Genomic DNA, 24,369 nt, shown 5'->3' on the forward strand with positions numbered 1-24,369 from the left:
GCCCCCGCTGCCGCCGGGCGGGGCCGGAGCGGGGCCGGGGCCGCTGCCCCCGCCATGTCCAAGCTGCTGCCGGCGCAGGAGGCGGCTCGGATCTACCACACCAACTATGTGCGGAACGCGCGGGCCATGGGGGTGCTCTGGGCCCTCTTCACACTCTGCTTCTCCATCCTGATGGTGGTGACCTTCGTYCAGCCCTACTGGATCGGCGATAGCATCGACACGCCGCAGGCCGGCTACTTCGGCCTCTTCTCCTACTGCATCGGCAACGCGCTCACCGGTGAGCTCATCTGCAAGGGCAGCCCGCTGGACTTCGGCACCATCCCCTCCAGCGCCTACAAAACTGCCATGTTCTTCGTAGGCGTCTCCACCTTCCTCATCATCGGCACCATCCTCTGCTTCAGCCTCTTCTTCTTCTGCAACGCAGCCACCGTCTACAAAGTCTGTGCCTGGATGCAGCTGGCAGCGGGTGAGCGGGGCTGGGGAGATGCGCGGGGAGCGGGGGGGGGGGACCCTGTTCCCTCATTCTGTTGGGATGGAGTGGTGAGTAAAGAGACACCAGTGTCACCTCCGTGCCATTTGCTGCCTCTTACTGGTCACCAGCGGGGAGTTTTAAGTAAAAAACTCCTTCCAGAGCAGGTGAGACGCGGCAGACTCGCTGCGTGCGGGGTGATGCTTCACCCGGTGCTGCTGCTGCCGCAAAACCTCGTGCCAAACCCCGCTTACCTGGGGGAGCTTCTCCCAGCGCCACTGCTCCTGCTCAGCCGCAGGGAGGCTTCAGAGTATCAGTATCAGAGAGCACCAAAAACAACCCCAGAGCGCTCTGCTGTGTTTGGAATCCTGCAGGAATTCAGCAGGGAGACAGCGGTGACGTTTGCTGGGCCATTGTAGTAACTCCCTGAGTTCAGGGAATAATGTACGAGGAAGATGAAACACGAGGAGGGAACTGAGTGGCTCATTTGGCACCATCACTGGCATTTTTTTTTTTTTTTTAATTTTTTTTTTACTTTTTTGCTCATCCCTGTGGATGTCCAGCTTCCCCCGCCTCTCCCCCACGGCACTTGAGACACCTGGTAACCCAAGCCCTGGGTCGGATCGGAGCCTCGGCTGAAACCCAAGCCAGTTTTGCTGTTCCTGAATCATTGATGCGAGCCCCGGCCGCGGCAGGGACAGCCCGGGGGAGGCGGCAGCGGGGTTTCTTCAGTTCTCAGCTGAAGAAGCGAGCTCAAGCAAAGATTTAGATAAGAGGCTTGGGGCAGCTCAGCCTCCCGGGGAGCTGGAGCAGGGAAAGGTTTTGCTGTGGTAGTTGGGGCTTTTACTTTTTTTTTTTTGTTGTTGTTCTGAATGGGGGAAAAGTGTCACAGGCAGCTCTGGCCAGAGGGACAGGTACTCCTGCACTTCAGGAATTATTTTAAAAAGTGGGGAGGCTTAGAGAGATCTTTTTCCTTTGCTCTGCACTAGGTTGCAGTTTCACAGAAATTATTTCTTCCCACCTTCCCCCATTTCTTTGTGCATCTCCTCTTAGTTAGTTACAGGGAAGATTAATTAAATACAGAATAAACCAACTGCTTTTCCATGAAGAGAAATGCYTTCTGCAGACCAAGGAAGCTGCCTGCTCATCTTGCTGCTCGATTGTCCCCAAGCCCAGGAAACAGAAAATGTTGGCAAAGGTCAGGGCAACTGCCCCAAAAGGGGTTTTTGATTACTGAGCACCCTATGGCAGGGAAAGGGTGCTGGTGTGCATCTCAGGAGGTTGCAGATGTCCAAGAGGTGCAGGGACAAACATCTGCTTATCCAGAGCTTCCACCATGGGGCTGTTTCTTGTGTGAAAAGAGTCAGGGACTGCCTCACATCTACATAAGATAGTTCCATGCTCTGCACCAATGTAAGAGTGAAGGGWCTTTGTTAATCACACCCCAAAACCTTGCAGATGAATTAATCCCAAACCCAGTCGTTGCTCTTGTCCAGTAAATACAGTTTCTCTGAGGGGGTGAAAATGGCAGATTTTGTGAGATTTTGGGGTATGAGCTGCCCTTCAGCAGCCTGCTGGCACCGAGGTTGTTGCAGGTGCCATGGCAAAGGTGAGGTGCTGATGAGCCCGTGGCCAGGCTGGAGCAGCTCTCGAGGTTRTGTTTGAGCTGAGAGCAGGCACAGGAGGAGCTGGCACTGAAACCACCACAGCTGAACAAGCASAATTAATCTGCTGCAAATCTGCTGCTGACGGCAGCCCTACCTTAGCAAACCCTAAGCTGAAATCAGCTACTCCCACAGCACCAGCCAGGTTCTCCATCTTGCACAGGCTAAGCCCATCCCAGTTTTGTTTGGAGAAAATATTTCCTTGGAGTGACACGGGCAGGGCTCTGTGCAGAGGCAGGAGAGGCGTTGCCTGGGCAACGCTGATCGGAGATGCTGGAGCAGCACATCCTTGGCTGGTGGGAAGGCAGCAGAGCAGGCAGGATCCTGCTCCTCCCTGTCTGGGGATGAGCAACCCCAGAGCCCCTCAAGGGACACATCTGCAGTACCTGATGTGTTTGTAGCACGTTTRCTCTTCCAGCTGCTCTCTCCACTTCAGTATTGATGCCTGGAAAATAGAGCAGATCTTTCCAACAACATTAGAATGAATATAAAAACCAACCTTGAAAGCTCTCAGGTACACAATACAGTGAAAATCACACGAGGTATAGTAATTCTGCAACTTTTATCAGGTTAGTTATCAGTACACTTATCATCTACTGTCCAATTAAAGGGTTCATTGGTTAGGTAATAATTCCTGGGGTCCTGCCCCACGGGAAGCAGTCCAGAGGTTTCTTTTGCCCTACTTTTTTATATCTGGTCCAGATTCTGGTTGGAAAACAGAAAATCTTTGTAGTCAGTTCTCTTCTTGGAATAAGATTAAATAATAATTAGGAGTGTGTTTATAAGGTTAACTTATTGCTCCTAAATCTAGGGAAGAAATATAGGAAAAGTACTGGAAGCTCCAGCCATGCTTTAGCAATCWGCAAAGCTACAATMCAGGGAAAACATAAAAAGATAAAAATCTTAGACATCAATCTGCTCAGAAGGCACTAATATCACCCTGTCCCTGCAGCTACAGGGCTGATGATCGGGTGCCTGATCTACCCCGACGGTTGGGACTCTACTGAGGTGCGGCGGCTGTGCGGGGACAAGACGGACAAATACACGCTGGGAGCCTGCACCGTGCGCTGGGCTTACATCCTGTGCATCATCGGCATCCTCGAYGCCCTCATCCTCTCCTTCCTGGCCTTCGTGCTGGGCAACCGGCAGGACCACCTCCTCCCCTCGGATTTCAAGGTGGAGGAAGCAGGTAAGAGCAKGGAGAACTCCCCCGAACGCTCCTGCTGCGTTTCTGCCCCACACTTCGATCCTGTTTTTGGGGTGGATGGTGGCTGCTCCCCTGCCACAGGCACACGCTGCTCTGTAGGGATGGGGAGCCAGCACAAGGCAGAAAATCGATGGAGAACAAGGCAGAAGCCCAATTTGACCCAAGCCTGGGGCTTCCTCCTGACCCTGTTTAAGTTATTTTATTCTTTTTAAAAGAGAAGCCTATAAAACACAACCAATCCTTWCAATTTCCCATGGTAACTCTGCAATTCTTTTTTTTTTTTTTACAGAAGAGGAAAATGAGTGACAGAGCTGATCACCACGTAAGTGATAACCCACAGAGATTTTTAACATTCCCAGAATCTGTGATGCTACTGTTGTATTCTGATTATCAAAGGATTGATGGCTGATTTCAGATAGAGTCACATTGGTATTATTTGTGGTTAAAGATGAAAGTCTTCGCTTTGACTCCCAAAACTGGGAAAACACAAATCCTTGCCACATGACCAAAAAAAAAAAACTTAAAAAAATTAAAAGTCAAAATATATTTTAAAAATGAAATTTTGAATTTTTTAAAAATTGAAATATAGGTTTTTTTCATTTTAAAAAATTTTAAAAATTGAAATTTTGAAAATTTTCAAGTCCATCCATTTCACAACAGCTGACTTACTCTTTCTGTTCCCAGGGACATCCAGAGCTCTTTCTTCTTCCATCAGCCYTCTTCTTTGAAGTGACTCTTCTAGGAAGCTTAAACTTACCAAATTCTGTGGATTTTCTACAGCTGTTTCCTTCACCCATGGGGCTGCTCTTGGCTCACAGCTCTTGTGGAGCTTATTTGGTGGCAAGAACCAAACTGGACATAAAGAGTTTTTCTGAGATCATCAGCAAGAGGGACAAGAGGGGAAGGATGGCAATTTGCTGCTTTTGGGGGGGTTTGTACATCTGCTTTTAAGGAAATTATGAATTAAAAAAAAAAAAACCACCACCAAAACATCAGTGGTTTGGGTTTTGTGTTCATCTCCTGAGGGCAGAGGAAACCCTCTGCCATGTCCCTTTTACTGGAAAAATACTGTGACAGGCCAATTCCCAGCTGAGCCATGAATCAGTTCCCTGCTCTGGGCAACAACAACCAAACACAACCACTGGAAAAGAAAAAAAAAATACAACAAAACCAGACAACAAAACCAGAAAACGACCAGCTGGGCTGCAGCAGGCCTGGAACAGCACCCACAAACCACAGCAGATGGTGCCAGTCACCATCAACTCCCTGCACCACCCAATTAATCAGATTGAGCCATCATCTCCCATCCCATTCAACACCCACCCATGGCAGCCCTTGGCACAGCCCATTTCTGCCAAAGACAAAGCAGCTCTTACCTGGTSAGAACCCAAAATCAGCCTGGATTATCATTTTCATCTCTACCCACTGTCAATTATTCCTGCACCAYTCAATTCAGCACAGTTCTAACACATCCCTTCCAGTTTTATGCTTCCCTCTAAAAACTTATTTGGGAAGATTTCATTGAGACTCTCGGCTTGATAAGACAGCAGAGATAGGACAGACTTAAAAATGTATTTTAGAATGGAAAGATTCCACCAAAGTTGTCCTGCTACTTTTTACTCTTCTCCCATTTTTTAAAACAGATCACAACACCAGCAACAAAATCTTTTATCTGCGTCTCATTCTGGAAATTAAAACGTTCACTAGTGAAGCAAATTCCATCCCTGAGCCCCCGACTCAGAACAGAATTATAAGGGGAATGTATGAAGACTAGGGCTCATTTATTAAATAATCTGTTTATTGTAGGGCTTTCACAAAGGAAAAGAACAACAAAAAAAAAAAAAAGACAAAGCACCCAAGTAGAAAGAATAAAAATGTATTTTCCTTCAGGTTTTAGACTGACACAGCAAGTACAAATCCTTTAGTGTGAGCACTTCACGGCAATTTGGAAATGGAACAAACCCCAAGTGAACAGCAGACGGTACAGGAGTGAATCGTGACAGCTGCTTCTGCAGGTCTTCAACTCACAAGCTGGCTCTGGCCTTGGTTATCATGGTAAAAAAAAACCCTTCCTCCAGTCAGGACTGGCAGAGGGAAGGGAAGAAAGGATGGGGAGGAGCTCTCACAGAGTGCAGAGCCCCGTATGGGAAATGTTCCTTCATCAGCCAGTCTCAATCAGGCAGGACTGGCTGAGCTTTCAAGGAATTGTTTGTCCTGCCAATGTGTAAGTTAGAACCCAGTACTGCCTGCAGTCCTCCTGTAACAGACACAGAAGTGACCCAAAACTGGAAAATGGAAGAAAGGATAAACAAAAGGTCAAATCAGCAGTTTAAAATATTTTTGGTATGTYACCTGCCTTTYTTTTTTTTTATTATATGCATAGAGATCCAGATCTATCACTAAAGGAACGTGCAGCATGATTTGCATAAATAGGCCAAATCAGGCTCTGAACTGGAGAAAAMCTCTGTTCAAATGGATTAAATGACCCAGTTTGTGAGTGAATGATCCTTCCAAACCAGAATTCCCAAACATACACACACAAGGGACACGTGACAGTGGAACTGGCAGCTTTGGCAATGGAAATTGTCTTGGATAGCATCTGCATGGTCTCCAGCAACTTCTGTCCTCTGCAAGCCACCACAAATCCAAAGGCCTGTTTGGTCCAGRGTTAGGAAGTATCTCTGAAGTCTCAACGCTGCCAAATCTCGCTTAGAGAAGAGTGGGATGCACTGAATCTGTAACAGGATGGGTAAGTCTAGAAGAAGCCATCATAGAACTATCAAATGCCACAGTGATTTAACTTTTAATTAAAATTAACCCATTTAACCCATTCTGTCCAAGCCCCTCTGAGAAGGTCACACAGAGACCCCATAGAACATTTTTACTTGGGGTAACTGTAGAGAACAGCTTCTAATCCAGCATCTATGTGGAAAAGTCATCTCTTCCACTTCTGCTAGCTCTCTTCTTGTGCTAAYGGCCCAGAAAATAAAAGGCAGTCCCATCCTGGGAAGTTATTTCTGAAGGCCTGCACCTGAAGCAAAATCAGAAGAAATCTTTACACTGGAACTTCAAGTGTTGATTTTTCAAAGTCCTGGGCTGCGGCATGGCTGTAATACAGGAGCTGCAACCCTTTCCTTGAAAAAAAAAATAATGGTCAAAAACAAAAAGTCAGAGCAGACTGCATCAGTGAAAGCCAATCTCTCATGAATACCACATCAAGCAAGGCAAAAAAGTGCCAGTAAGGGATAAAAAACCCCCAAAACTTATGGCTCACTATAATGTTAAGAGTTGCCTGCACCAAGGCTCTCTCTGCAGGCTAAGGGTGCACCCATCTGTTTGCTGAGGGTTGTGCGTTGAGTCAGTTCCAGCTTTTGCTTATTTTGCTTGTCACCTTTTAGTCACAGGCATCAAAGTAGAAAACATCACCAAGTCCAGAAACTATTCTGACTAYTGAGGGCACAGGGAAGGAGGAAAAGTAAATGGTCAGGGCACTTTGGAGGAAGAAATAAAGGATACTAAAACCTAGGTTTAAAAAGCTCTTTCAAAAGCAGCTAGAACTAAATAAAGGGTTGTGATTGGAAAGCAAAGAATACAGTAGACACCTAGAGAGTGATGGAGRATTTCAAGGTCTTTGCTCTAACAAGGATCTGGCACCACCTTGATGCCATCTGTAACTTCTCACCCCATCAGCAGCTACTGGATCAACATTGGGAAACTTGACTCCTGAGTCAGTGAGATCTTCACAGGAAGAAAGGAGAGTTGAAGTTTAGCTAAGGGAGATATCCGAGCACRGGTGAGCTCACATCTGTCACACACGGTGCCTAACAGTGAGGAGACTGAGGAAAAATTTCTTATTCTAGGTCAATTAGTCTTTGGTGAAGCCCAATCAAGGCAAAAACACAGATGATGCCCACTGGCTGAGGGGAAATCCCCATAAAGTCACACAAACAAATTCAGCAGAACAGGTTAGATTTATCTAAAATCTTGGAAGCCTTGAAGGAAGAACTCCACACTGAAAGTGAACAAGGAGAAAAATGGATCTGGGGAAGGGCAGCTGGGTGTGTAGGCTATGCTGTAAACCAGAGTATAACGTTGTGGCATTGCTTGGAAGCTTCTAGGAGTTAAGCCAGGGGTGCCTGAGACACTCTGCTGCTGTAGCTCGTTTCTCTGGGATCAGCTCCAGCATAGGGAGTAAGAAGTCTGTGAATGCAGCTGCCTCCTCTTGGGCCCACTCGTATTTTTCCACCAACACTTCAAAAAGGCCCCAGGGCTTCAGTTTGGTGATGTGCTTCAGATCACCTGGAAACCCAAGACAAATGGGTTAAGTGCAAGGCATGGGAACAGAGCAGCTCAGTAAAATTGGCTGAACAGCTAAACATGACAGAGTGAAGTCACAGACTGTTCTAACAGCTGGCCACAGGGAACATAAAGTGGTAGAGCCTGCTGAAGGGAGAAGTCCATGGTATTAAACCCTTTTCTATCTGCTTTAGAAGCCTGTTACAAAAATGTGCTTCCTCAAATGGTACCTCCTGCTATTTCACATCCCCTATCAGCAAATATTAACTTCATTAAATCACCAATGATGCTGCTTGACTGACAAATAAACTGTGCCACTGACTCTGGAATACATGCAAAGCATGGAGCACTGGGAGAAGGCAATACACCACTAATAAAGAAGGGCTTGTTTTTATAAAAAGAATATTAAACTAGGACAAAAACTAATTTTTTGACTCAATACATTTTTGGGCTACTCAGGACTTCATGATGTTCTGTGCTCTGAGCACTATTTAAGGTGCCTGGCATGCCAGAAATGGAGTCAAGCTGTCTGGAAAGGACTTCAAAAGTGAATCCCCATCTCTAGCTGACAGCAATCAGCTAAATAAAACCACATCCAGACTGACAAAACATCCACTCTGCTGTTCTTCTACCTGCTGCATTTGCTCTACACCAAGATGCTGASCACTAGGGTGTGGGATACTTTTAGGAGTAAGACAAGAACACCTCACATTTAGCTGCAGTTTTACTGATAAAACCTTCCWTAAAGCAAAGGAAAGACTCTTTGCTGGATTCTATTTCTAATTGGCATTTCCAGCAAGACACTGCTGTGTATCTGGGGCAAGGGATGAGAGGATAAGTGATATTTGCTTTGTTTCCTTTTACCTTTCTTGGTGAAAAACTCCTTGGAATATTTTCCTGCCAAAATGAGCTTGCGAGGTATTTTCCCCAGAAGTTCTATGATCAATGCAATATGATCTGCATGTAAAMATAAATAAWTTTTTAAAAAATGAGATGYAGCCACACAAGACATCTCTATGCTGCAGTGTCCCGCTCTGGGATATAAGAATAAAGACATTATCCCTTAAAAATTAATTTGAGATCCACCTGAAATCAGATTACACTAAGCAACGACAAAGATAAGGGGCAAGGGGAAAACAAATATGGGCAATTTGAGGCACAGTTTGAGACACAAGGTAGAGAATCCAGCAGCAACAGGAATGCAAAACACCAGAAGAAGAATATGGATTTTGTTGCACAGTGTTTTACTGCACAGGCTTGAGCACAGTTGCTGCTGATTTGGGTAAATAATCTTTTTGCAAGGAGCTTTTGTGTTGTTAACTTGTAAGAGAAGGCTTTTTTTGAAGAGGCAACCACTGCATTTCAAGTCCTATTTTAAAAGGGAAAAGCTTAGACAAACAGACCTTCATCTCGTGAGTAATCTTCCCCAGAGTGAGGCTCGAACAAATAGTCCCCTGTTGCCAACTCAAAGGCCTAAACAAACAGAAAYGAGCACATTAAGTCACTTCAAAACACTGTAAGATGTGCTGCAGGTTGACTCTGCAAATCTTTGGGGGCCAGAGGCAAAGCAGTGGGAAAGAACAACCTGCAAAACTCCAGCACACAGCTGTAATTTAAAATACACCATTGCAGCCTAAAACGTGCAGTGACTTTGCAACACTTTAAAAACTGCATTGAAAACATCACAGGCACACCTAGGAGGAATTGTGGTGCAGGACCAGCAGTGTGGAACCACAAAATTAAGGTATTTCACATGATTAGCCTTTCCTCTTCTTCAACAGAATTTTGCAAAAATAACATCGTGTACAAACTATACTTTCTGGGGTTGGTTATTTTTAGTTTGTTTTGGTTTGCTTGGGGTTTTTTGTACAAAGGTTCTTCCCCTCCTCACATTTCACATGTTTTTCAAACAGTTAATCTCTGAACTTATGTCTGTAGACACGAAAACCTGTTTTAAATGAGAAAAACATCTGCATTCATTTCAACTCACYGCTCCTAAATTCTGTAATACATTCACCCTTTATGTATTCACTCAGAACACTACCTGTGACCTCTTGTATTCTTAGTTTTCTTTATGAACTGTTGATCCCAAACAATTGAATCAGGCACACTGTGTAATTCTGGCCACATGCTTTGCACAGAAAACATGACCCTACTGCACTTTGTTTTACCACGTTCATCACAATCCCAGCTTGTTTTCCAAGYTTAAACGATAAAAACAAAGCTTTGACTTGTAGAAAACACAGAAAGGAGACACTGAAGAGGTACATGCAATAACTGGCTTGTATGTTTTTGTTTTTTTTTCATTGCCATATTCTACATTTGGCAGCTTCAGCCTCATCTCAGCATTACTCAGATCAAACATCAACACCAAACCTGCAGAGGATGCTTAAAATTAGAAATTATACTGAAGGCATTTGTGAAACAGTGCTAGATGCAGCAGAAAGGCTTTCTTTTTTTAATATAAAAAGATACTGTGTTCAGAATTGGATTGTTGTCTTGTTTTTCCAGAAGGCACGATGGCAAAATACAATCATACTTGAAATCTGCTGATGCTGGACAACAAAACTTTCAACAGGAAAGTCACACATGGGGAAAAAAAGATAAACAACTCTGGTGTGGAAAACCTATCATTCAGCATGTCTGGAAGTTGACTGAACACTTGTATTTGGCAGCCTTGGCTGGTCCCTCAGCAGCTCAGAGGGCAGAGCAGARAGGAGGAACATTCCCAGCTGGCAGAACTCACCATGCAGGCTGTGCTCCAGATGTCAGCAGGGGTGTTGTACCCTGAGCCTATCAACACCTCCAGGGACCGGTACTGTCTTGTCTGGATGTCTTCAGTGAAATGCTTGTGCTAAAGAGAAGAAATGTTTTACTAAATTGCTTAGAATTGGAGAATGATCAACCTGGAAGGCCAGAGTAGATCAAAGCTCATCACYATTACATTTCACTTGCATTTTATACATGCTCATTAACTATTTCCTTATATTCCTACAAGTGCTGTTTAAATGCTCTACACGAGATACTCCTCAAGTGAAACAGTCCAGCAATTTAGAGCAAAGTAAGACAAAAATATAGAATAAAGGAAGACTCTGCAGCATCTCTTACTCAGTCCTGGCAGATAGGCCATGGCCCAGCTACCTTAAAGCATTTAAYATCAATGTGAGAAATCACCTTGCCAGCCTGATGTGCAATTCAGAGTTGAGACTCATCTCTCCCCTAACATCTGAAGTAATTTGCCATTTTAGAAGCCAAGTAAAAAGAGATATTTCTTCTATTTGAAATGTCAGACATTGGAAAGCAGCACAGCGCAACCATCAAAGAATAAAACTTGGGAGTTTTATTGTGTGAGTCTCTTTCATGTGCTCGTGAATGTTCTGAAATGGTCTGACAAGCTACAGAACCAGCACATCACAGCAATTGTTTGCAACTTTCTCAGTCTCCAGAAGTGCTACAAACTCCTTCAAAAGTTTCACAGCAGCAGATTTCTACACACTGTACATGACATGGTTCACAGGCCTATTAGAAATAATCAAAAACCAGTGAGGGACCCAAAGCACAGACTGAAATCTTGTATTTAGAGGATGATTTCTTTCTTTGAGTCTCTGCTTTCWCTTTCACAGCCAGCTCTAAGAGTCTGTGATTATTTTCCATCTTGGCAAACTGACTGAACCTGCAGTCAATGTGAAAAGACTAAACTTACCACCCAGCAGGCGTTTCCTAGGTCAGCTATCTTCACTTTGAGCTTATCTGCATTCTTGGGCTCAAGAGGATTAAGAAGGAAATTCCCAGCAGCTGATTTTCCTAGAGGCAATGTGTACAACAGCTGATTAAAGCTACATAGGCAGTGTCACCATCTGTCACCCAAATCCTATCAACCTCTCCCCAGACAGGAAGTTTTTCTTATGGATCAGAACTGYTCCCTCCCTGATGCTTGGGTATAAAAATGAGCATCACCCTGCACTATCAACAATATCATTAAGGCCCAACCGGTGTCATAAAGAGGAGGATAAATAAGCATATGCGTAAGAGTGACTATTTCCCAGCATTTTTTTGCACAGCCTGTCCATATTTTAAAAAAATCTGTTGAGATAAGGGCATTGCCAGAAAAAAAATGCCTCACAACCCCCCTTAAGACTTCCTAAATTGAAGAYTTCCTTCTTTGAAGGAAGAGTCTCCATGTTAGAGCATCTTTCTGATAGACCCCACTCACTGCTGCATCACAGTTACAAGAGCTAAAGGATATATTGGGAAAATCAAATGACAGGATGGAGAGTAAAAGTATTAACTCACTACAAGACATCCAGCTGCAGCTCTACAGCTAAAATTTGGGAAGGCTGTAAGCTGTGAATTTGGGAGAACTCTAAGCTGTAAACTTGAGAGAGGGCTGTGAGAAGCAAAAGATGTCAGTAACCTAGCAGAAGCATCCAGCTAAGTGCAGGTCAACTTGCAATATTTAAATTTCTTTTGCTACTTTTCATCCATGTAACTCCCCCAGTGATACTCTAGTAAGAAAATGTTAGAACACCTTTCTTTTTTTAACAAGTACAAATGGTAGTTTCACCATCCTTCTCCTTCTCACTTGACATTGAGACAAAGATGCAAAAATGGACAGTTTTACCAATTCATATTTTTAACACACACACACTTGGAATGTGTTTAAATTGCTGTACATTGTTTCATGTTTAATTTTCTCCTAAACCTAAAAGACACATTTTTTCCACTCTGAAGCAAATCCTATTTAAATAAAAGCATTGAAGAGGTTGGGTTTTTTGTTTTTTTTTCTTATACTGTACAAGCTTTGTTTCAGGTTGAGTTTTCAGTTCAGAGGAAACATTTACCTATCTGGAGTAACTGAAAGAAGTTACCTTTGCTGCATATTAAGAACRAAACTGTCAGAACACACTGAACAGTACCAATCCCTTAATTTAACAGCAAGTGACATTCTGTAGACTTAAGGAAAGTCACTTAAGCGACACCTGATYGAAAGGAGRAAATGTTCCTCCACAGAAAAACTARTGTATAGGTGTTTTTAAAAAGTAGGAATATTTATGCATTCAAAACTAAGGTCCATTTACAACTGGAAGCTTCAAACAGCAAACATCTTGGAGTATGACTGCCATCTTAATTACCCCTGGCAGGAAAGGTCTCAAACAAGTGGTTCTGATCACTTCAGSCCACAAAATGCACATTTCTATCAATGCAATGAAGTGCTGTAAAGAAATCTCCCCCCATCAAGAAGCCCTTTCTTACAAGGCTCCTCTTATACCTTTGTTGTCTGTTGTGCTGTTATTCTCATTCTCATCCTCTGAAGGGATCTCTGTCCTGATGCTTTCCTGAAAATTATTGATCTCCTGCTCACTGAAGGCCTGCTCTCCACCAGCTGTGGGCTGGCACACCATGGAATCCTCGGACACCGAGGGCACAAACGAGTCCGACACTGCTTCTCGAGGCCTGTTCTCCGAGTCACTGTTGTGCTGAGTGTAATTACAGCTATGCAAGTTCTCAGCCTTCTGTGTGTGAGRGGGATTGTCACAGTCATTGGCATTGTGAAGGTCATCCTCGAGTCGCACGGACCCTTTGTTCCCACAGTCTGTCAAGTCCGTCATTGGGATCACTCCGTTGCAGTTGATTTCTGTYGTGCATTTTTCCACGCTGCTTTCCGTGGCATTGGATTGCTCCTGGGCAAGGRCTTGTGCTGGAAGAGGGGGAAAATGAGAATGTAGCAGAAAATGGATTAATAAATAGCTGGGAAATGTTCAAAGAAGCAGTGAGAGGTGGGGGGTACTCAAAATGTAACTGAACACAGTAGTTTGGAACAGGAAATTTCCCAGTCTCATCAGGAGGACAGAACCCAATGCAAACAGGTTAAATGACCTCTTCCAATGGTACTCTCTCCTCATACCCACAACACTGTCTATTCCATGCTACCAATGCTTTAGATCCATACCTGGCTTTTTGCTGTCATTTTCCTCTGATGGACTGACTTTTATGAGCATTTCCAGAGGGGCCTGAGTTTCTTCCTCCTCTTCAGCCTGTGTYTGCCCAGGGTTTGCTTCCTTCTCCATTTCCTCTATCTCTTGCATTCTCTTCTCCAACAACTCAGCCTGTCGTTTCTGCTTCTTTTTCAACTTCTTTTTCTTGTTCTTTGACATTTTGTCAGCCTACACAGAAGTAGCAGAGGAATTGGACTTAACATTTTATACTTCAGTAAATCTAAAATGCACCAACGTTTAATTTATCTTAGAGCTGAGGAAGCGGTCTATGATGAAAATGCTGGAGACAGCTCCTCTCCAGATGAAAAGCAGCTATTCTGGGTTTTGAAYCACTTGTTCATGGCTCTTATCAGTGCATTTTTGCCCTGACCTGAAAAATCTACATTATTCTCCAAGTRAGGGATCTCAGACTCCACAAAATAATCACTTTCACAACAGACCTCGCGGTCACCACAAGGACTCCTTCTGGTGATAAATGAGCTAATACTATTTTAAAGTCCAAGACAGCATTGAACCTGATGCCTATGCCAAATCCAAATCACACTTTCTCTTCTAATGTGTGATTGCTTTCTCTTAACACTGAGTGGATGATGAAACATCATCAATGCAGGAGATACTATCAGCAGATGCATACTTACAGATGGAAGTTATTACACTTACTGGTTTTGGCTGTGGTGCAGTGCTCACTGAAAAGGAAAGGAAGATCAATAWATCAGTATGGCTAGATTCAAAAACTACAGCTGCATTCTGCTGTTAAGGTACATTTTTCCCTATGTGGTTTGATAACAATATTTTAATGATATCCGCAAATGTGATACTGAAGGCTCATTTCTCTACAAAAACATGACAATAAAAAAAATGGTAAAAACATTAAATGAGCAAATGCATAATTCAAATTTCAGACAGGAGACTTGCTTGACTGATTTCAAAGACTTAAACTTCCTGTCACGTAGCTTCATTTACTGCATGCATTATGCAYCCTACCCAAATGAAAATGCAAATCAAAGCATTAAAATATCAAACTTGAGGGAGCTCCCTTAAGCTAAGATATGCTATGAACAGTTCAGCTCAGTGTTGCTGTAAGATTGTGATTGACAGAGCCTTCCAATACCCACTGCAGTGTATTTTGGAAAGTGCACACTGCTACAGATGGGTACTCTGAGGAGGAACACAAGGAATAAAAGACAATTTGCCCCCAGATTTTTAGGGATGTTTGCATGTCAAGGAAGCTGTTTCTCCTACAGTTTTTCAGGCTTCTGCAAACTGACAACAGATAAATCATCTCGTTGAAATTCTCATCAAATGCATTTCCAGCACCATGCAATGRAAGGTAATCAACTTTTGAAGGAAATGGGAGAAGTATTTTGCCACATTTTCACTCCAGTTCAATGTCGAGTGCATCAACATTATGCTTCATAAGACTGACTTTCAAACACCAGATAMGGTTTTGTTAAAATCAGGTGCCAGYGTGCATTTATCCTCCCTTCAYTTCTCTTACACAAACTGCCTTCCCAGTTATCCCTGAATTACAAAAGTCATCATTTACTAAATACATATTTATATTATATTTATATATACTAACATAAATTAATGACTCATTTCACAATTTACACTCAAGTTTTCAAAGGTTACTTGCATTATTGGTCCATCATGCTCAGTAAGTTTTCCTCAGTGATGATTTGGGGGTACGTGGGGAAAACAGCACCAATTTTCAGGGGGAAAAAAAAAAAAAAAAGAAAAAAGAATCACCTGCAGAGCCAGATGGTGGGGGAGCCCCAGATCTCTGCCATTCTGTTGCTTCTGCAGCCAGCCTACGAATGTACTGGTCATTCACACAGAGCAGGATGTTCTCAGGCTTTATATCTGTGTGAATGATTCGACATTTTGTGTGCAAATAATCCAGACCCTGAAGAACCTGCAGGCAAGTGAGAAGGAAGTGAACCATTAGACAAGCTAATTGAGAGCAAAGGGAAAATGCAAAATTGCCTAGGATGGCCAGTGAACCTGAGAGGGTTTGTGTGCTTGACAATCCTCCAGGTTAGAGCTGATGTGATCAGTGGTTACTGCCCAGTTCCACAAAAAAAGAAACCAGATTTGCATACAAATTTTAGCTACCATATGAAAATATTCTATTTACCCGCATAACTTTACTTGSCACAAATGAAAATCTGATTTTAATCCTCTCCAATAAAATCACACTTTCCTCCTCCCCTGCACCTCCCATGTGGARAGGTGTTTCTTCTTAGGCAACCACCCAGTAGGGAGAACCAGTTTCTCTTGCTCTTCCCATCATTAAGCTCTGTGCTTATTGTGACAGCTTTTAAAAAACACTTAATTTATGAGGAATGACTGGGATAAGAAGAGGTTAAAAGCAAAGCCAGCCTCCCATCATGGTTTAAGTGTCAGAAAATAACTATCTGCMCCAGAAGACCTTGCAGTAGAGAAAGGAAATATTAACTCAAGAGTATTTTGTTGCATGAGGGAGATACCACAGATTTTTAACTTTTGTTTCCTTAGATCTGAGAAAGATTAGTGAAAGAATTTGAACTGGGTCAAGGGGAAGGGTACAATCAGAACTGTAACTTACCTGCTTGATGATTTTTTTGACACAAGGGAGCGGAAGACCCTGATAATTGGACTTGATGATCCACTTCAGGAGATGATGCCCTAGAACTTCAAACACCATACAGATATCTGGAACTGAATCAAGGAAAAAACTGGACATCCAGACYCAAGGAGCCCCAAATTCCCAGGACTGAGGATCAACAGAAATCCATACCAGCCGGGTACTTTATGTTAAAGAACCCTCATACTTCTGACACAGCTTGGAAAAGCTGCTTTCCTCAACAGCATCATCCTATCTTACAGAGCAGTGCCAAAAATAGGAATAAAATAGGAATAAAAACAAGAATAAAATAGGAATAGAATAGGAATAGAAGAATAGAATAGAATACAATAGAATACAGAGGGATGGAGCTTCACAATGCTGCCACTGCAGTAGCAGCAATCTCCTACTTTCAGTGGAAGGCAGTTGCACAAGTGTACATTAGTATTTACTGTATGTTTTGGAACAGCCTTCACTTCTGCCCCAAGCAAAACTCGATGCCAGATCTCTCTGTAGCAACATTACCTGGAAAGATAATAAAATTTCCATTTCGTAAGTATTCTTCAGAACAATTAAGTCACTTTCTTTGCCCTCCTTTGCTTCTTCAACAGCAAAACAAACTTTTGACAAGCCTGGATTTCAACTATATTTATGTGATCTGCTTTTTAGCTATAAGATTTCAACAGCCATAGTCACTCCAGTGACATATTCAGTACACTGCCCCTGTTTTAGAAGCCAAAACTTCTGAGTTTATTAGGCTGCTTTTCATCTACACTGGCAGAAAGCACACATTTCACAAGAGTGAAAGAAATACAAGATCAAATCAACATTTACTCAGGAAAAAAGTTAGAGAAAATGCATGATGGGCCTACTGTTTATAATCTATGGCTCAATTCTTTCAAGCAGCCCAGCAACTCCCACTGAAATAAAATTAAAGCAAATAAAAATTGAAGCAAAATAAAATTTGCAATAACAAAAGTGAAAACATGTACAAAAGTCCAACTTTCAAGTTTTAAGGATCCATTATTTGTGGCTACAAATCATTGCCTATGAGAAGGCTGCTCCCAGAACTACAGGCCACTGTCAAAGCAATACACTTCAAACATGCTAACAATGTCGATAAATTACAAAGTGAGATGTTTCCACAACTAGAAATCAAGTTTATTTTCAGGTTACAGATGGCCCACTCGCTATTTTCAGCTAACACACTGTACTGCTTGACTGAAATTACAGGTTATTAACTGGCTGCTTGCAAAATTGAGGGGTTGAAGTGGAAGGGCTCTCCTACCTCGAAGGTGTCTCTGACGTAGCCACTCAGTCCTGATTCACAAATTGGTGGCAGGACATGAAAAGCACAGCCAAGCAGTGCTGACACAAATGACACCAGACTGAATCATCACTTTGGATCYGAGCTCAGCAGGCAATTTTGAGGCAGATCCTTCCAGAGCAGGTTTGCTTGGRTAGGGAAAGGGATGCCTGGGCATTGCTTGCCAAACAGCCCAGGCAACTCCCATATTTCTGCAATTCTTGGCTTTTATGCCACAAAAGGATACGAGAACCATTCACTCCTGAAATCTTGAAGTCATCTAATAACTGAACAACTCTCTCTTTGCTGGGATCATTTGGATCGCTGTTGCGGACCTGCAGACAAAAATGTTATTTTGAGTCAGATCCACTGCACTGTTTGGTTCCTACAGAAATTCTTGATGAATTGGAAATATCAAGACAAATGCAAACTCCTAAAAATGGGAAAAAAMCAGAAAATTGAACCCAACTCAGGCACTCACCGATTTCAGCAACTTTATTTCATCCAGGGCTGTTTCTGTGTAGTGCTCTGCACTCTTCACCACCTTCATTGCCACAAATCTCCTCCCTCTGTGCACACATGGCAAGTAAATTGGAAACTATTAATGCTCAAACAAATGGTTATCCCAATGCTTTTGCATGCAAGAAGAGTTTATTTCATGCATCGTGGAAAAATAAGGTTTAAACACTCAAAGACTGTCTTTGAGTCTTTTTTAACAAAAGATTCACTTTAGCAATTTCTCAAAAAATGGAATAATAGGTCAGAGACTCCTGAAAGCAAGAGTGCTCTTYCCACAGATATGTTTTTTTTCCTGTTAATTCCCTCCCACACATTTGCACGCACAATATCAGACAAAATTTCTGTGCTAGGATGTGGACAGCCAATGCTTTGTGTTTTTATCTGAAAGTAAAAAGATGTTTCCTGCTCAGGTTTGTGCATTCCTGCCAGGAACACAGCTGGAACAGGAACACTTACTGGATGTCCCAAGCCAGCCACACGGTGGAGAAGTGACCCCATCCAAGTTTCCGAATCACGTGGTAACGGCCATTGAAGAGATCTCCTATTTTCACCAGGTGGTAACCCCCTGGAAAAACACAAGAGCCAGAGAACAGGTGTATGGAACAATAACCACAATCATTGCAGCACCACCAAATATCTCCTCAGTAAAAACACCTGAAATCTGCTACCTGACCAACCTTGGAAAGCACAGGTTGAGATGGTAACAGTGTTCCAGTTAAATATCAGCATTGCTTCTGCATGCTCTGACCCCATGGAGCACTGCACCCAAGATCCCAACAATTTTTCTTGCAATTTTCCTGACTGAAAGACCCTCTGCCACTGAAAACAGGAAAGTCTCCTCTGCACCCTTCATATCCGTCAAGCTACTGATTATACAGGAGGATTTCAACACAGAAGTTAAAACAAGGAAAGCCAAAAATTGAACTGCAAGAAAACACAACAAAGGGAAGAAATTGTGTTTGGCATTTTCATTTGCTCTAAATTTAGTTTCYAYTCAGAGAARCAGGGGAGGCTATTTGCAGAAACARATCTTTCTGGAGAATGGATATCAAGATAATGATCAGATCTTCAAAAGAAAACCGAAGAATACAAAAAGGATTTGAAAATGTCCTTTTTACCATGAGAATAAAAAAAAAATTAAATGCCTGCTTGTTTTTATCAGTATTGAAAGCTCTCTGGCACAGAGGAAAAGTTAACAGCTTTAAACTTGCACATTAAAAAGCTCTCCAACTCAAATCTTGACTGATAACAGAGGGAAACTTGGAGATCACCTTCTCCATTTCATGTTGGCTTAAAAAACGTTATTATCATCATGCRGTTTCAAAACATCCTTAAATGTAAGAGGGAGTCTATTTTCCTTTTCTATAGCAAATGGGAAATGAAGGGAATTCCTTGATTGCATTGAAAATCCTTCATCTTAACCAGACAAGTGCTCACCTTTACAGTAATCATTTGGATCCTCTTGCTCATCATCATCTGATCCCAGGATTTCCTCCTCTTGCTCTGGAATATCACTCTCGGAATGAGCAGCAGGGCCCCGGTGCTGGGTGTCGGGTCTGGAAGAGAACACACTGAATGTCTCACACAYGTTACTCCTCAGCTCTGCAGCTTCCACATCACACGAGGGATTGCTGATGATGGAGGAGATGTAATATTCAGCCTTCAAAAAAGCTGTTCACATTTCAATGCTGCTATTCCTAAGCTAGTATGAAAGTAGACAGTTTTTTTGTGAGAAATACACCTTAGTGCCCTAGATCCACTGTTATAGCAGAACCAAGAAAAGTCCAGACAAAATAGGGAGTTAAAAACACAGTGATCCCACCAAAGTATCAGCCTCTGAACCCCTCCTCTGCCTTTCATTCAGTGAGGACTTTTCTAAAGCAGATTTATATTTTATTTGTTATCCCATGCAAAACTGGCAAATTTAAATGTTGATGAAATTTATTTTAAACACTAACATCAATTAGTTTTTGCTCTCTTGGATAAAAAAGTTAACAAGTGCTTTAGAACTTGCGGCCCTTTGTCCCTTTCACATTCAAAGTCAAATGAATATTTAACAGTCTTTCTGCTTCTAACACTTTTGAATTATAAAGCCCCTAATCTTGATATTTATTTCTCCTGCTCTAAAGGGGCAGGCTGCATTTTTAGTTCATCTCTTCAGTCAAGAYCCAAAGTTTATTACTGTTGTCTGAACTATGGAGAGTGGGAGGATTCAGAGCAGATGTTCACTAACCCTCCTGAGAGCTTGTGATTGCAGAGGCATTGGAATCAGGCACTAAGGTGGTGGAGGTTTTTCACTCCCACATTCACAAATAAAAGTGTTCATTTCAGGTGTTTAATTTCTCACCAAATGTGCTACCCTGAAGCTTGTGAAGGCCATGTCAGCAAAGGCCCCCTCAATGATCTCACATGCTCAGGCTGTGCTCCCCAAATAAAACATCTCCCATGTCCCAGCTCCTTCATGGCATCACACTGATCACAGCCAGTCAGCTCATGAAAGCATAACACTAAAATCAGGAAATTTATTTACTTTACAATGCATTACAGGGAATCATTAAATGCCTACAAAGAATCAAGATCGTACCATACAAAGCAAGTGAATTGTACATGTACTGTACATGTTTTCATGTACAGTGAAAACAATGCTTATAGCCCATTTGCATTGGCAGGATCTGAAGGCAAAGTACTGTGAGATATCAACATGAAGTTTTCTTTCCTTACAAGCATGAGATMTTAGAAAAAGCTGGAGTTGTCCAAAGAGGTGGGCAGCAAACTTCATTACAGCAATTGCACAAACACAAGATAACAGTCTTTACAATGAGTTCCCAGGCATGAATTAGAGGAAGTTTCTTGTATTGAAACTATTGTTGCAGGGAAGTAGCAGATAACACGGGAGCCTCTTTGAAATTCAGCTCATTYTGCTGCAAGAAGGAGGAACTGCCCACCCACTGGATATKCCACCAGCATATGCAGGCCCTCAGMTGCAGTTTCACAACTTGGACCTGAGCTGGAGTCCTGCTCATCATATCAGASATGTACTAACTCATCTTAATCCACTGGGAAAAGGTATTATTTCCATTTAGAATAGTTATACAGTAGAATAAATGCACAGCATTGACCTATTACACATGAACTCTGCTGAGAATTCACACGTTAAATACACTGCTAACACATTCAAACCACAGCCATCTTAAACATCATAAAAGGGAGAAATACTGTGTTTCAATCTGATGACCAAATTTGTAGCCACTTAAAACCCACAACCAAAGTTCATTTAAGCAAGAAAAAGCCACAAAGGTCATTCCAGGCACAACCCATCACCAGACATTTAATTCCAGTCTATTGTAAGTCCTGCTGACTTTTTAAATTAAAATTTAATTTTTTTTTTTAATTTTTAAAGCTTAGTGGTCTCTAACCATAAACCAAAGACTGCCAAGCCAATGAGACTTTCATTAACAACCTCGTCACTTGATCCAGCCCTGAGATATTCAGTAATTAAGACTTTTTAGTCACTGAATTATAAGTCAGGGGTAAGAAGAAGGAAACCTGCAGTAGGGGGTGCAGAAAGTCTTAAAGGTCAAAATRCATCTTTAAAATTGCTGCATTCTTTTGGGGACAACTGTGCTACAAATAAAGTGACACATTACCCCCAAATTAAGAGTAGGCAGCAAAGGCAAGAAATGGCCATGGACAGAATGGCTGAAGGGGAGATTAGATGCTCAGAGACAACAAATCCTACAGACAGGGTAAAGAGAACAAGAAAGATTTTAAGCCAGAAGCCACACACATAGCGTGAATAGTAAAGAGTAATTCCCCCCAGTGCTGTTTCAGGATTTTCACTTTTTTAACTGCACAGGATGTAGGGGATTAAAAAGGACTCAAAAGAAAATTCCCCTTAAGTGGCAGCGATGCAGACAGACACATCACGCCACGCTGCAGTCCCAGTGCTTCTCAATAATAGCAATTTCATGCATCGAGGAAGAAGTTACTGGAAGCACTGAAACCCATTCTCCTGGAAGCTTTCTGTGCCCCTCCTAAGGGGCTGACGAATCCTGCTGCTGGCAGTCTCACACACGACACACCCTGGAGTCTGCAGCTGAGYCTTTCATGGGGATCCAAAAGCATTTCACTTCTACATTATACTCTGTGATACCAGCTAATGTAAGAAAGCCGTATTCAGGTCACACACATTTCTATTTCCTTTATGAAATCACCTCCAAAATACATCTCATTCCTTTGCCTTCCTGTGAAAATCTGTTTGATGTTATTACAACCCATCATTTACAGCCCATCGTGTTCTTCCCTTGAAATGACCATGCCAGCCGAAGATACAGATTAAGAGAGAATTAATCAGTGCAGAATATGTATTAATAAAAAAAACTGATCTACAACAGCACAAGCCTCATCTGTCTGCTTTGCTCACAAAGACAGTACTCTAAAAGGCACAAAAGGCTGTTAAAGACAGCAGAAAAATCCATACCCAGTGTTTAAAGATGACAGCTAAAACAGCTGTTGGCAAAATTGCAAAATGCAGATAAAGTATACAAAAATCCTATAGTAAATGATTGTTTACACATTAAAAACAAGTGTTCTAGGGTAGTTCTTTTTTATAGCCACCTCTGATCTACAGAAGAACACCGTGATCACCTTTCCCTTTTGCTCTCTCATTGTGCTAATTAATCATCAGAATGAACTGGATCTGCAGGGTCTCTCTACAACTATATAGCAATATTTTACTTAAGAAAAACAATGTGGAACAGCAAAGCAGAGGCAAAATGCTGGGTTTTCTATGGAATTCATGTGAACCCACATCTAGAGAGACCCTCCCAAAAGTCCTTATTCTCTGAAGAACTGCAAATTCACAAGACAAAATCAGAGAGGGGCACCTACCTGCAAGAAGCACGGCCTCCCATGGATAAAGATATTCCTGAAGACAGCCCAATAGTTTTCGAAAAAGCCATCAAAAACCAGACAGCACAGTGTTGGGGAAGCAGGGGGACATCAGCAGCAGGCAGAGGGGCTGGATCTCCTCAAATGCAGCAAAGCTTTGTGCAAGAGTGAAGGAGAAGAGGGATTTGCCTCCAGCACCCAGCTGCAGCTGCCCAGCACTGCATTGCAGGTGAAGGGCCGTGCAGCAAGGCTGGGGCTTGCTCTCAGCTGATCTTCCTGCAAATTCAGTCATGTCAGGGGGGTGAGCATAAAGATCCATCCCCTCCTCTTGATGTCTACGTGTCTCTTCTTCCCTCTAATGAAATTAGGAATTCAGGCAGATACTTTGTTTCATCTTCCTGAACCAGCCGGTTTTATTTGCCTATTCAATAGCCCAGTGGATTCAAAGCTGGGATGAAGACAAGGATCATGGTAATTGTCGACAGAGCAACCCTTTTGATAGAGGAATTCCAGCACAATCACGCAGCAGGGAAAGGGCGTTCAAAGGAAAAATGAATTTTCTGAAGTAATTCCACACCTCTCAGAGTTACAAGAARAACTTATCCTTTATGCTTAAAATGACAAAACAAGCAGGAGTAAAAGCTTCTTTATAAAGTTTGAAGTGAGTATTTTTCACAGCAGCGGGCACTTAACATCATCCTCCAACAATGTACAATTCCCAGTCATTTCCTGTGCCTGTTTATCCTGCTGGTTTATGTAAGTGATAGGGGAAACAAGTCAGCAACAACGTGACAGAGCAAGTAACAATGTAGAGATTTCTCTSCTGGGGAGGACTTTATTACTGAAAGATACACGGGTTTAAAGAATTTTCCTCATCTGGTTATATATATGAAATATTTTCACCTTCAAAACTCACAAAAGTATGAATATCCTTTTAATAATTTAGCRTTGCCAAAACTCTACATATTAGAAGAGGTGCTAAAAACATTCAAAATTTTCCACTGTAGACAAGATTTTGCTCCATGTTCACTGAAGARATCACCCAACCCCTGCAATGCACAGCAGGGATGGGAAGGAGTTATTTGCAGGAACTAAGGTTTGAGTCACTCACTTGTTCTTTACAGAAGGTGTTAATTTGGAAAAACACTGTGGAATTCTCTTGCCAGTTTTCAACAGAATCACTTATCTGGTCCACACACCAAAAGTAAGGTAATACATGATTAAGAAATCTCAGCCACACAGCGTGGGTTCTTATGGATTGGCAGTGAGGTGGATCCAACAGCATCAGAAGGGTGCCCTCTATAAATTACTAGCCAAGTTTCCACACTCAATTTCACCATCAAACTTTGGATGTGTTCTCTCTGTTCCCATAACTTACATTAAAAAAAGCCACACACGCACAAAAAAAAAAAAAAAA

The 24,369-nt window shown here is 42.4% G+C and overlaps 2 protein-coding genes across 5 annotated transcripts in view; one reads left to right on the forward strand and one right to left on the reverse strand.

Annotated features, from left to right (window-relative positions):
* The first annotated feature begins 11 nt into the window (after nt 1-11).
* On the forward strand, nt 12-4,321 carry LHFPL5 (LHFPL tetraspan subfamily member 5). Of its 2 annotated transcripts, XM_057384226.1 has the most exons (5): nt 12-277; nt 359-466; nt 3,086-3,322; nt 3,630-3,662; nt 4,025-4,321. In XM_057384226.1, the coding sequence occupies exons 1-4, from the start codon at nt 55-57 to the stop codon at nt 3,644-3,646; spliced, it is 585 nt and encodes a 194-aa protein (XP_057240209.1). In that variant the 5' UTR covers nt 12-54; the 3' UTR covers nt 3,647-3,662; nt 4,025-4,321. The 2 variants fall into 2 exon arrangements, with proteins under 2 accessions (XP_057240209.1, XP_057240208.1); XM_057384225.1 differs by having other exon boundaries at nt 13-466.
* An 874-nt stretch (nt 4,322-5,195) lies between these two features.
* Nucleotides 5,196-24,369, reverse strand: part of SRPK1 (SRSF protein kinase 1) — a 26,115-nt gene continuing 6,941 nt past the window's right edge. The window contains exons 1-15 of one of the 3 annotated variants that reach the window (XM_057384224.1): nt 22,953-23,446; nt 19,500-19,618; nt 18,519-18,627; nt 18,025-18,112; nt 17,791-17,878; nt 16,220-16,326; nt 15,382-15,547; nt 14,293-14,318; nt 13,587-13,800; nt 12,906-13,334; nt 11,340-11,440; nt 10,383-10,490; nt 9,040-9,109; nt 8,501-8,593; nt 5,196-7,639 (exon numbers count right to left, since the gene is read on the reverse strand). In XM_057384224.1, the coding sequence (XP_057240207.1) occupies nt 7,455-7,639; nt 8,501-8,593; nt 9,040-9,109; nt 10,383-10,490; nt 11,340-11,440; nt 12,906-13,334; nt 13,587-13,800; nt 14,293-14,318; nt 15,382-15,547; nt 16,220-16,326; nt 17,791-17,878; nt 18,025-18,112; nt 18,519-18,627; nt 19,500-19,618; nt 22,953-23,023 (1,974 nt within the window). In that variant the 5' untranslated portion in view covers nt 23,024-23,446 and the 3' untranslated portion in view covers nt 5,196-7,454. Of the gene's footprint in view, nt 7,640-8,500; nt 8,594-9,039; nt 9,110-10,382; nt 10,491-11,339; nt 11,441-12,905; nt 13,335-13,586; nt 13,801-14,292; nt 14,319-15,381; nt 15,548-16,219; nt 16,327-17,790; nt 17,879-18,024; nt 18,113-18,518; nt 18,628-19,499; nt 19,634-22,952; nt 23,447-24,369 lie in introns of those variants that run through there. The other 2 variants (XM_057384221.1, XM_057384223.1) reach the window with 2 other exon arrangements.

The sequence above is a fragment of the Malurus melanocephalus genome, unplaced genomic scaffold (genome assembly GCF_030028575.1).
Source record: "Malurus melanocephalus ecotype Western Australia unplaced genomic scaffold, MMel_1.1 scaffold_693, whole genome shotgun sequence".
Taxonomy (NCBI): domain Eukaryota; kingdom Metazoa; phylum Chordata; class Aves; order Passeriformes; family Maluridae; genus Malurus; species Malurus melanocephalus.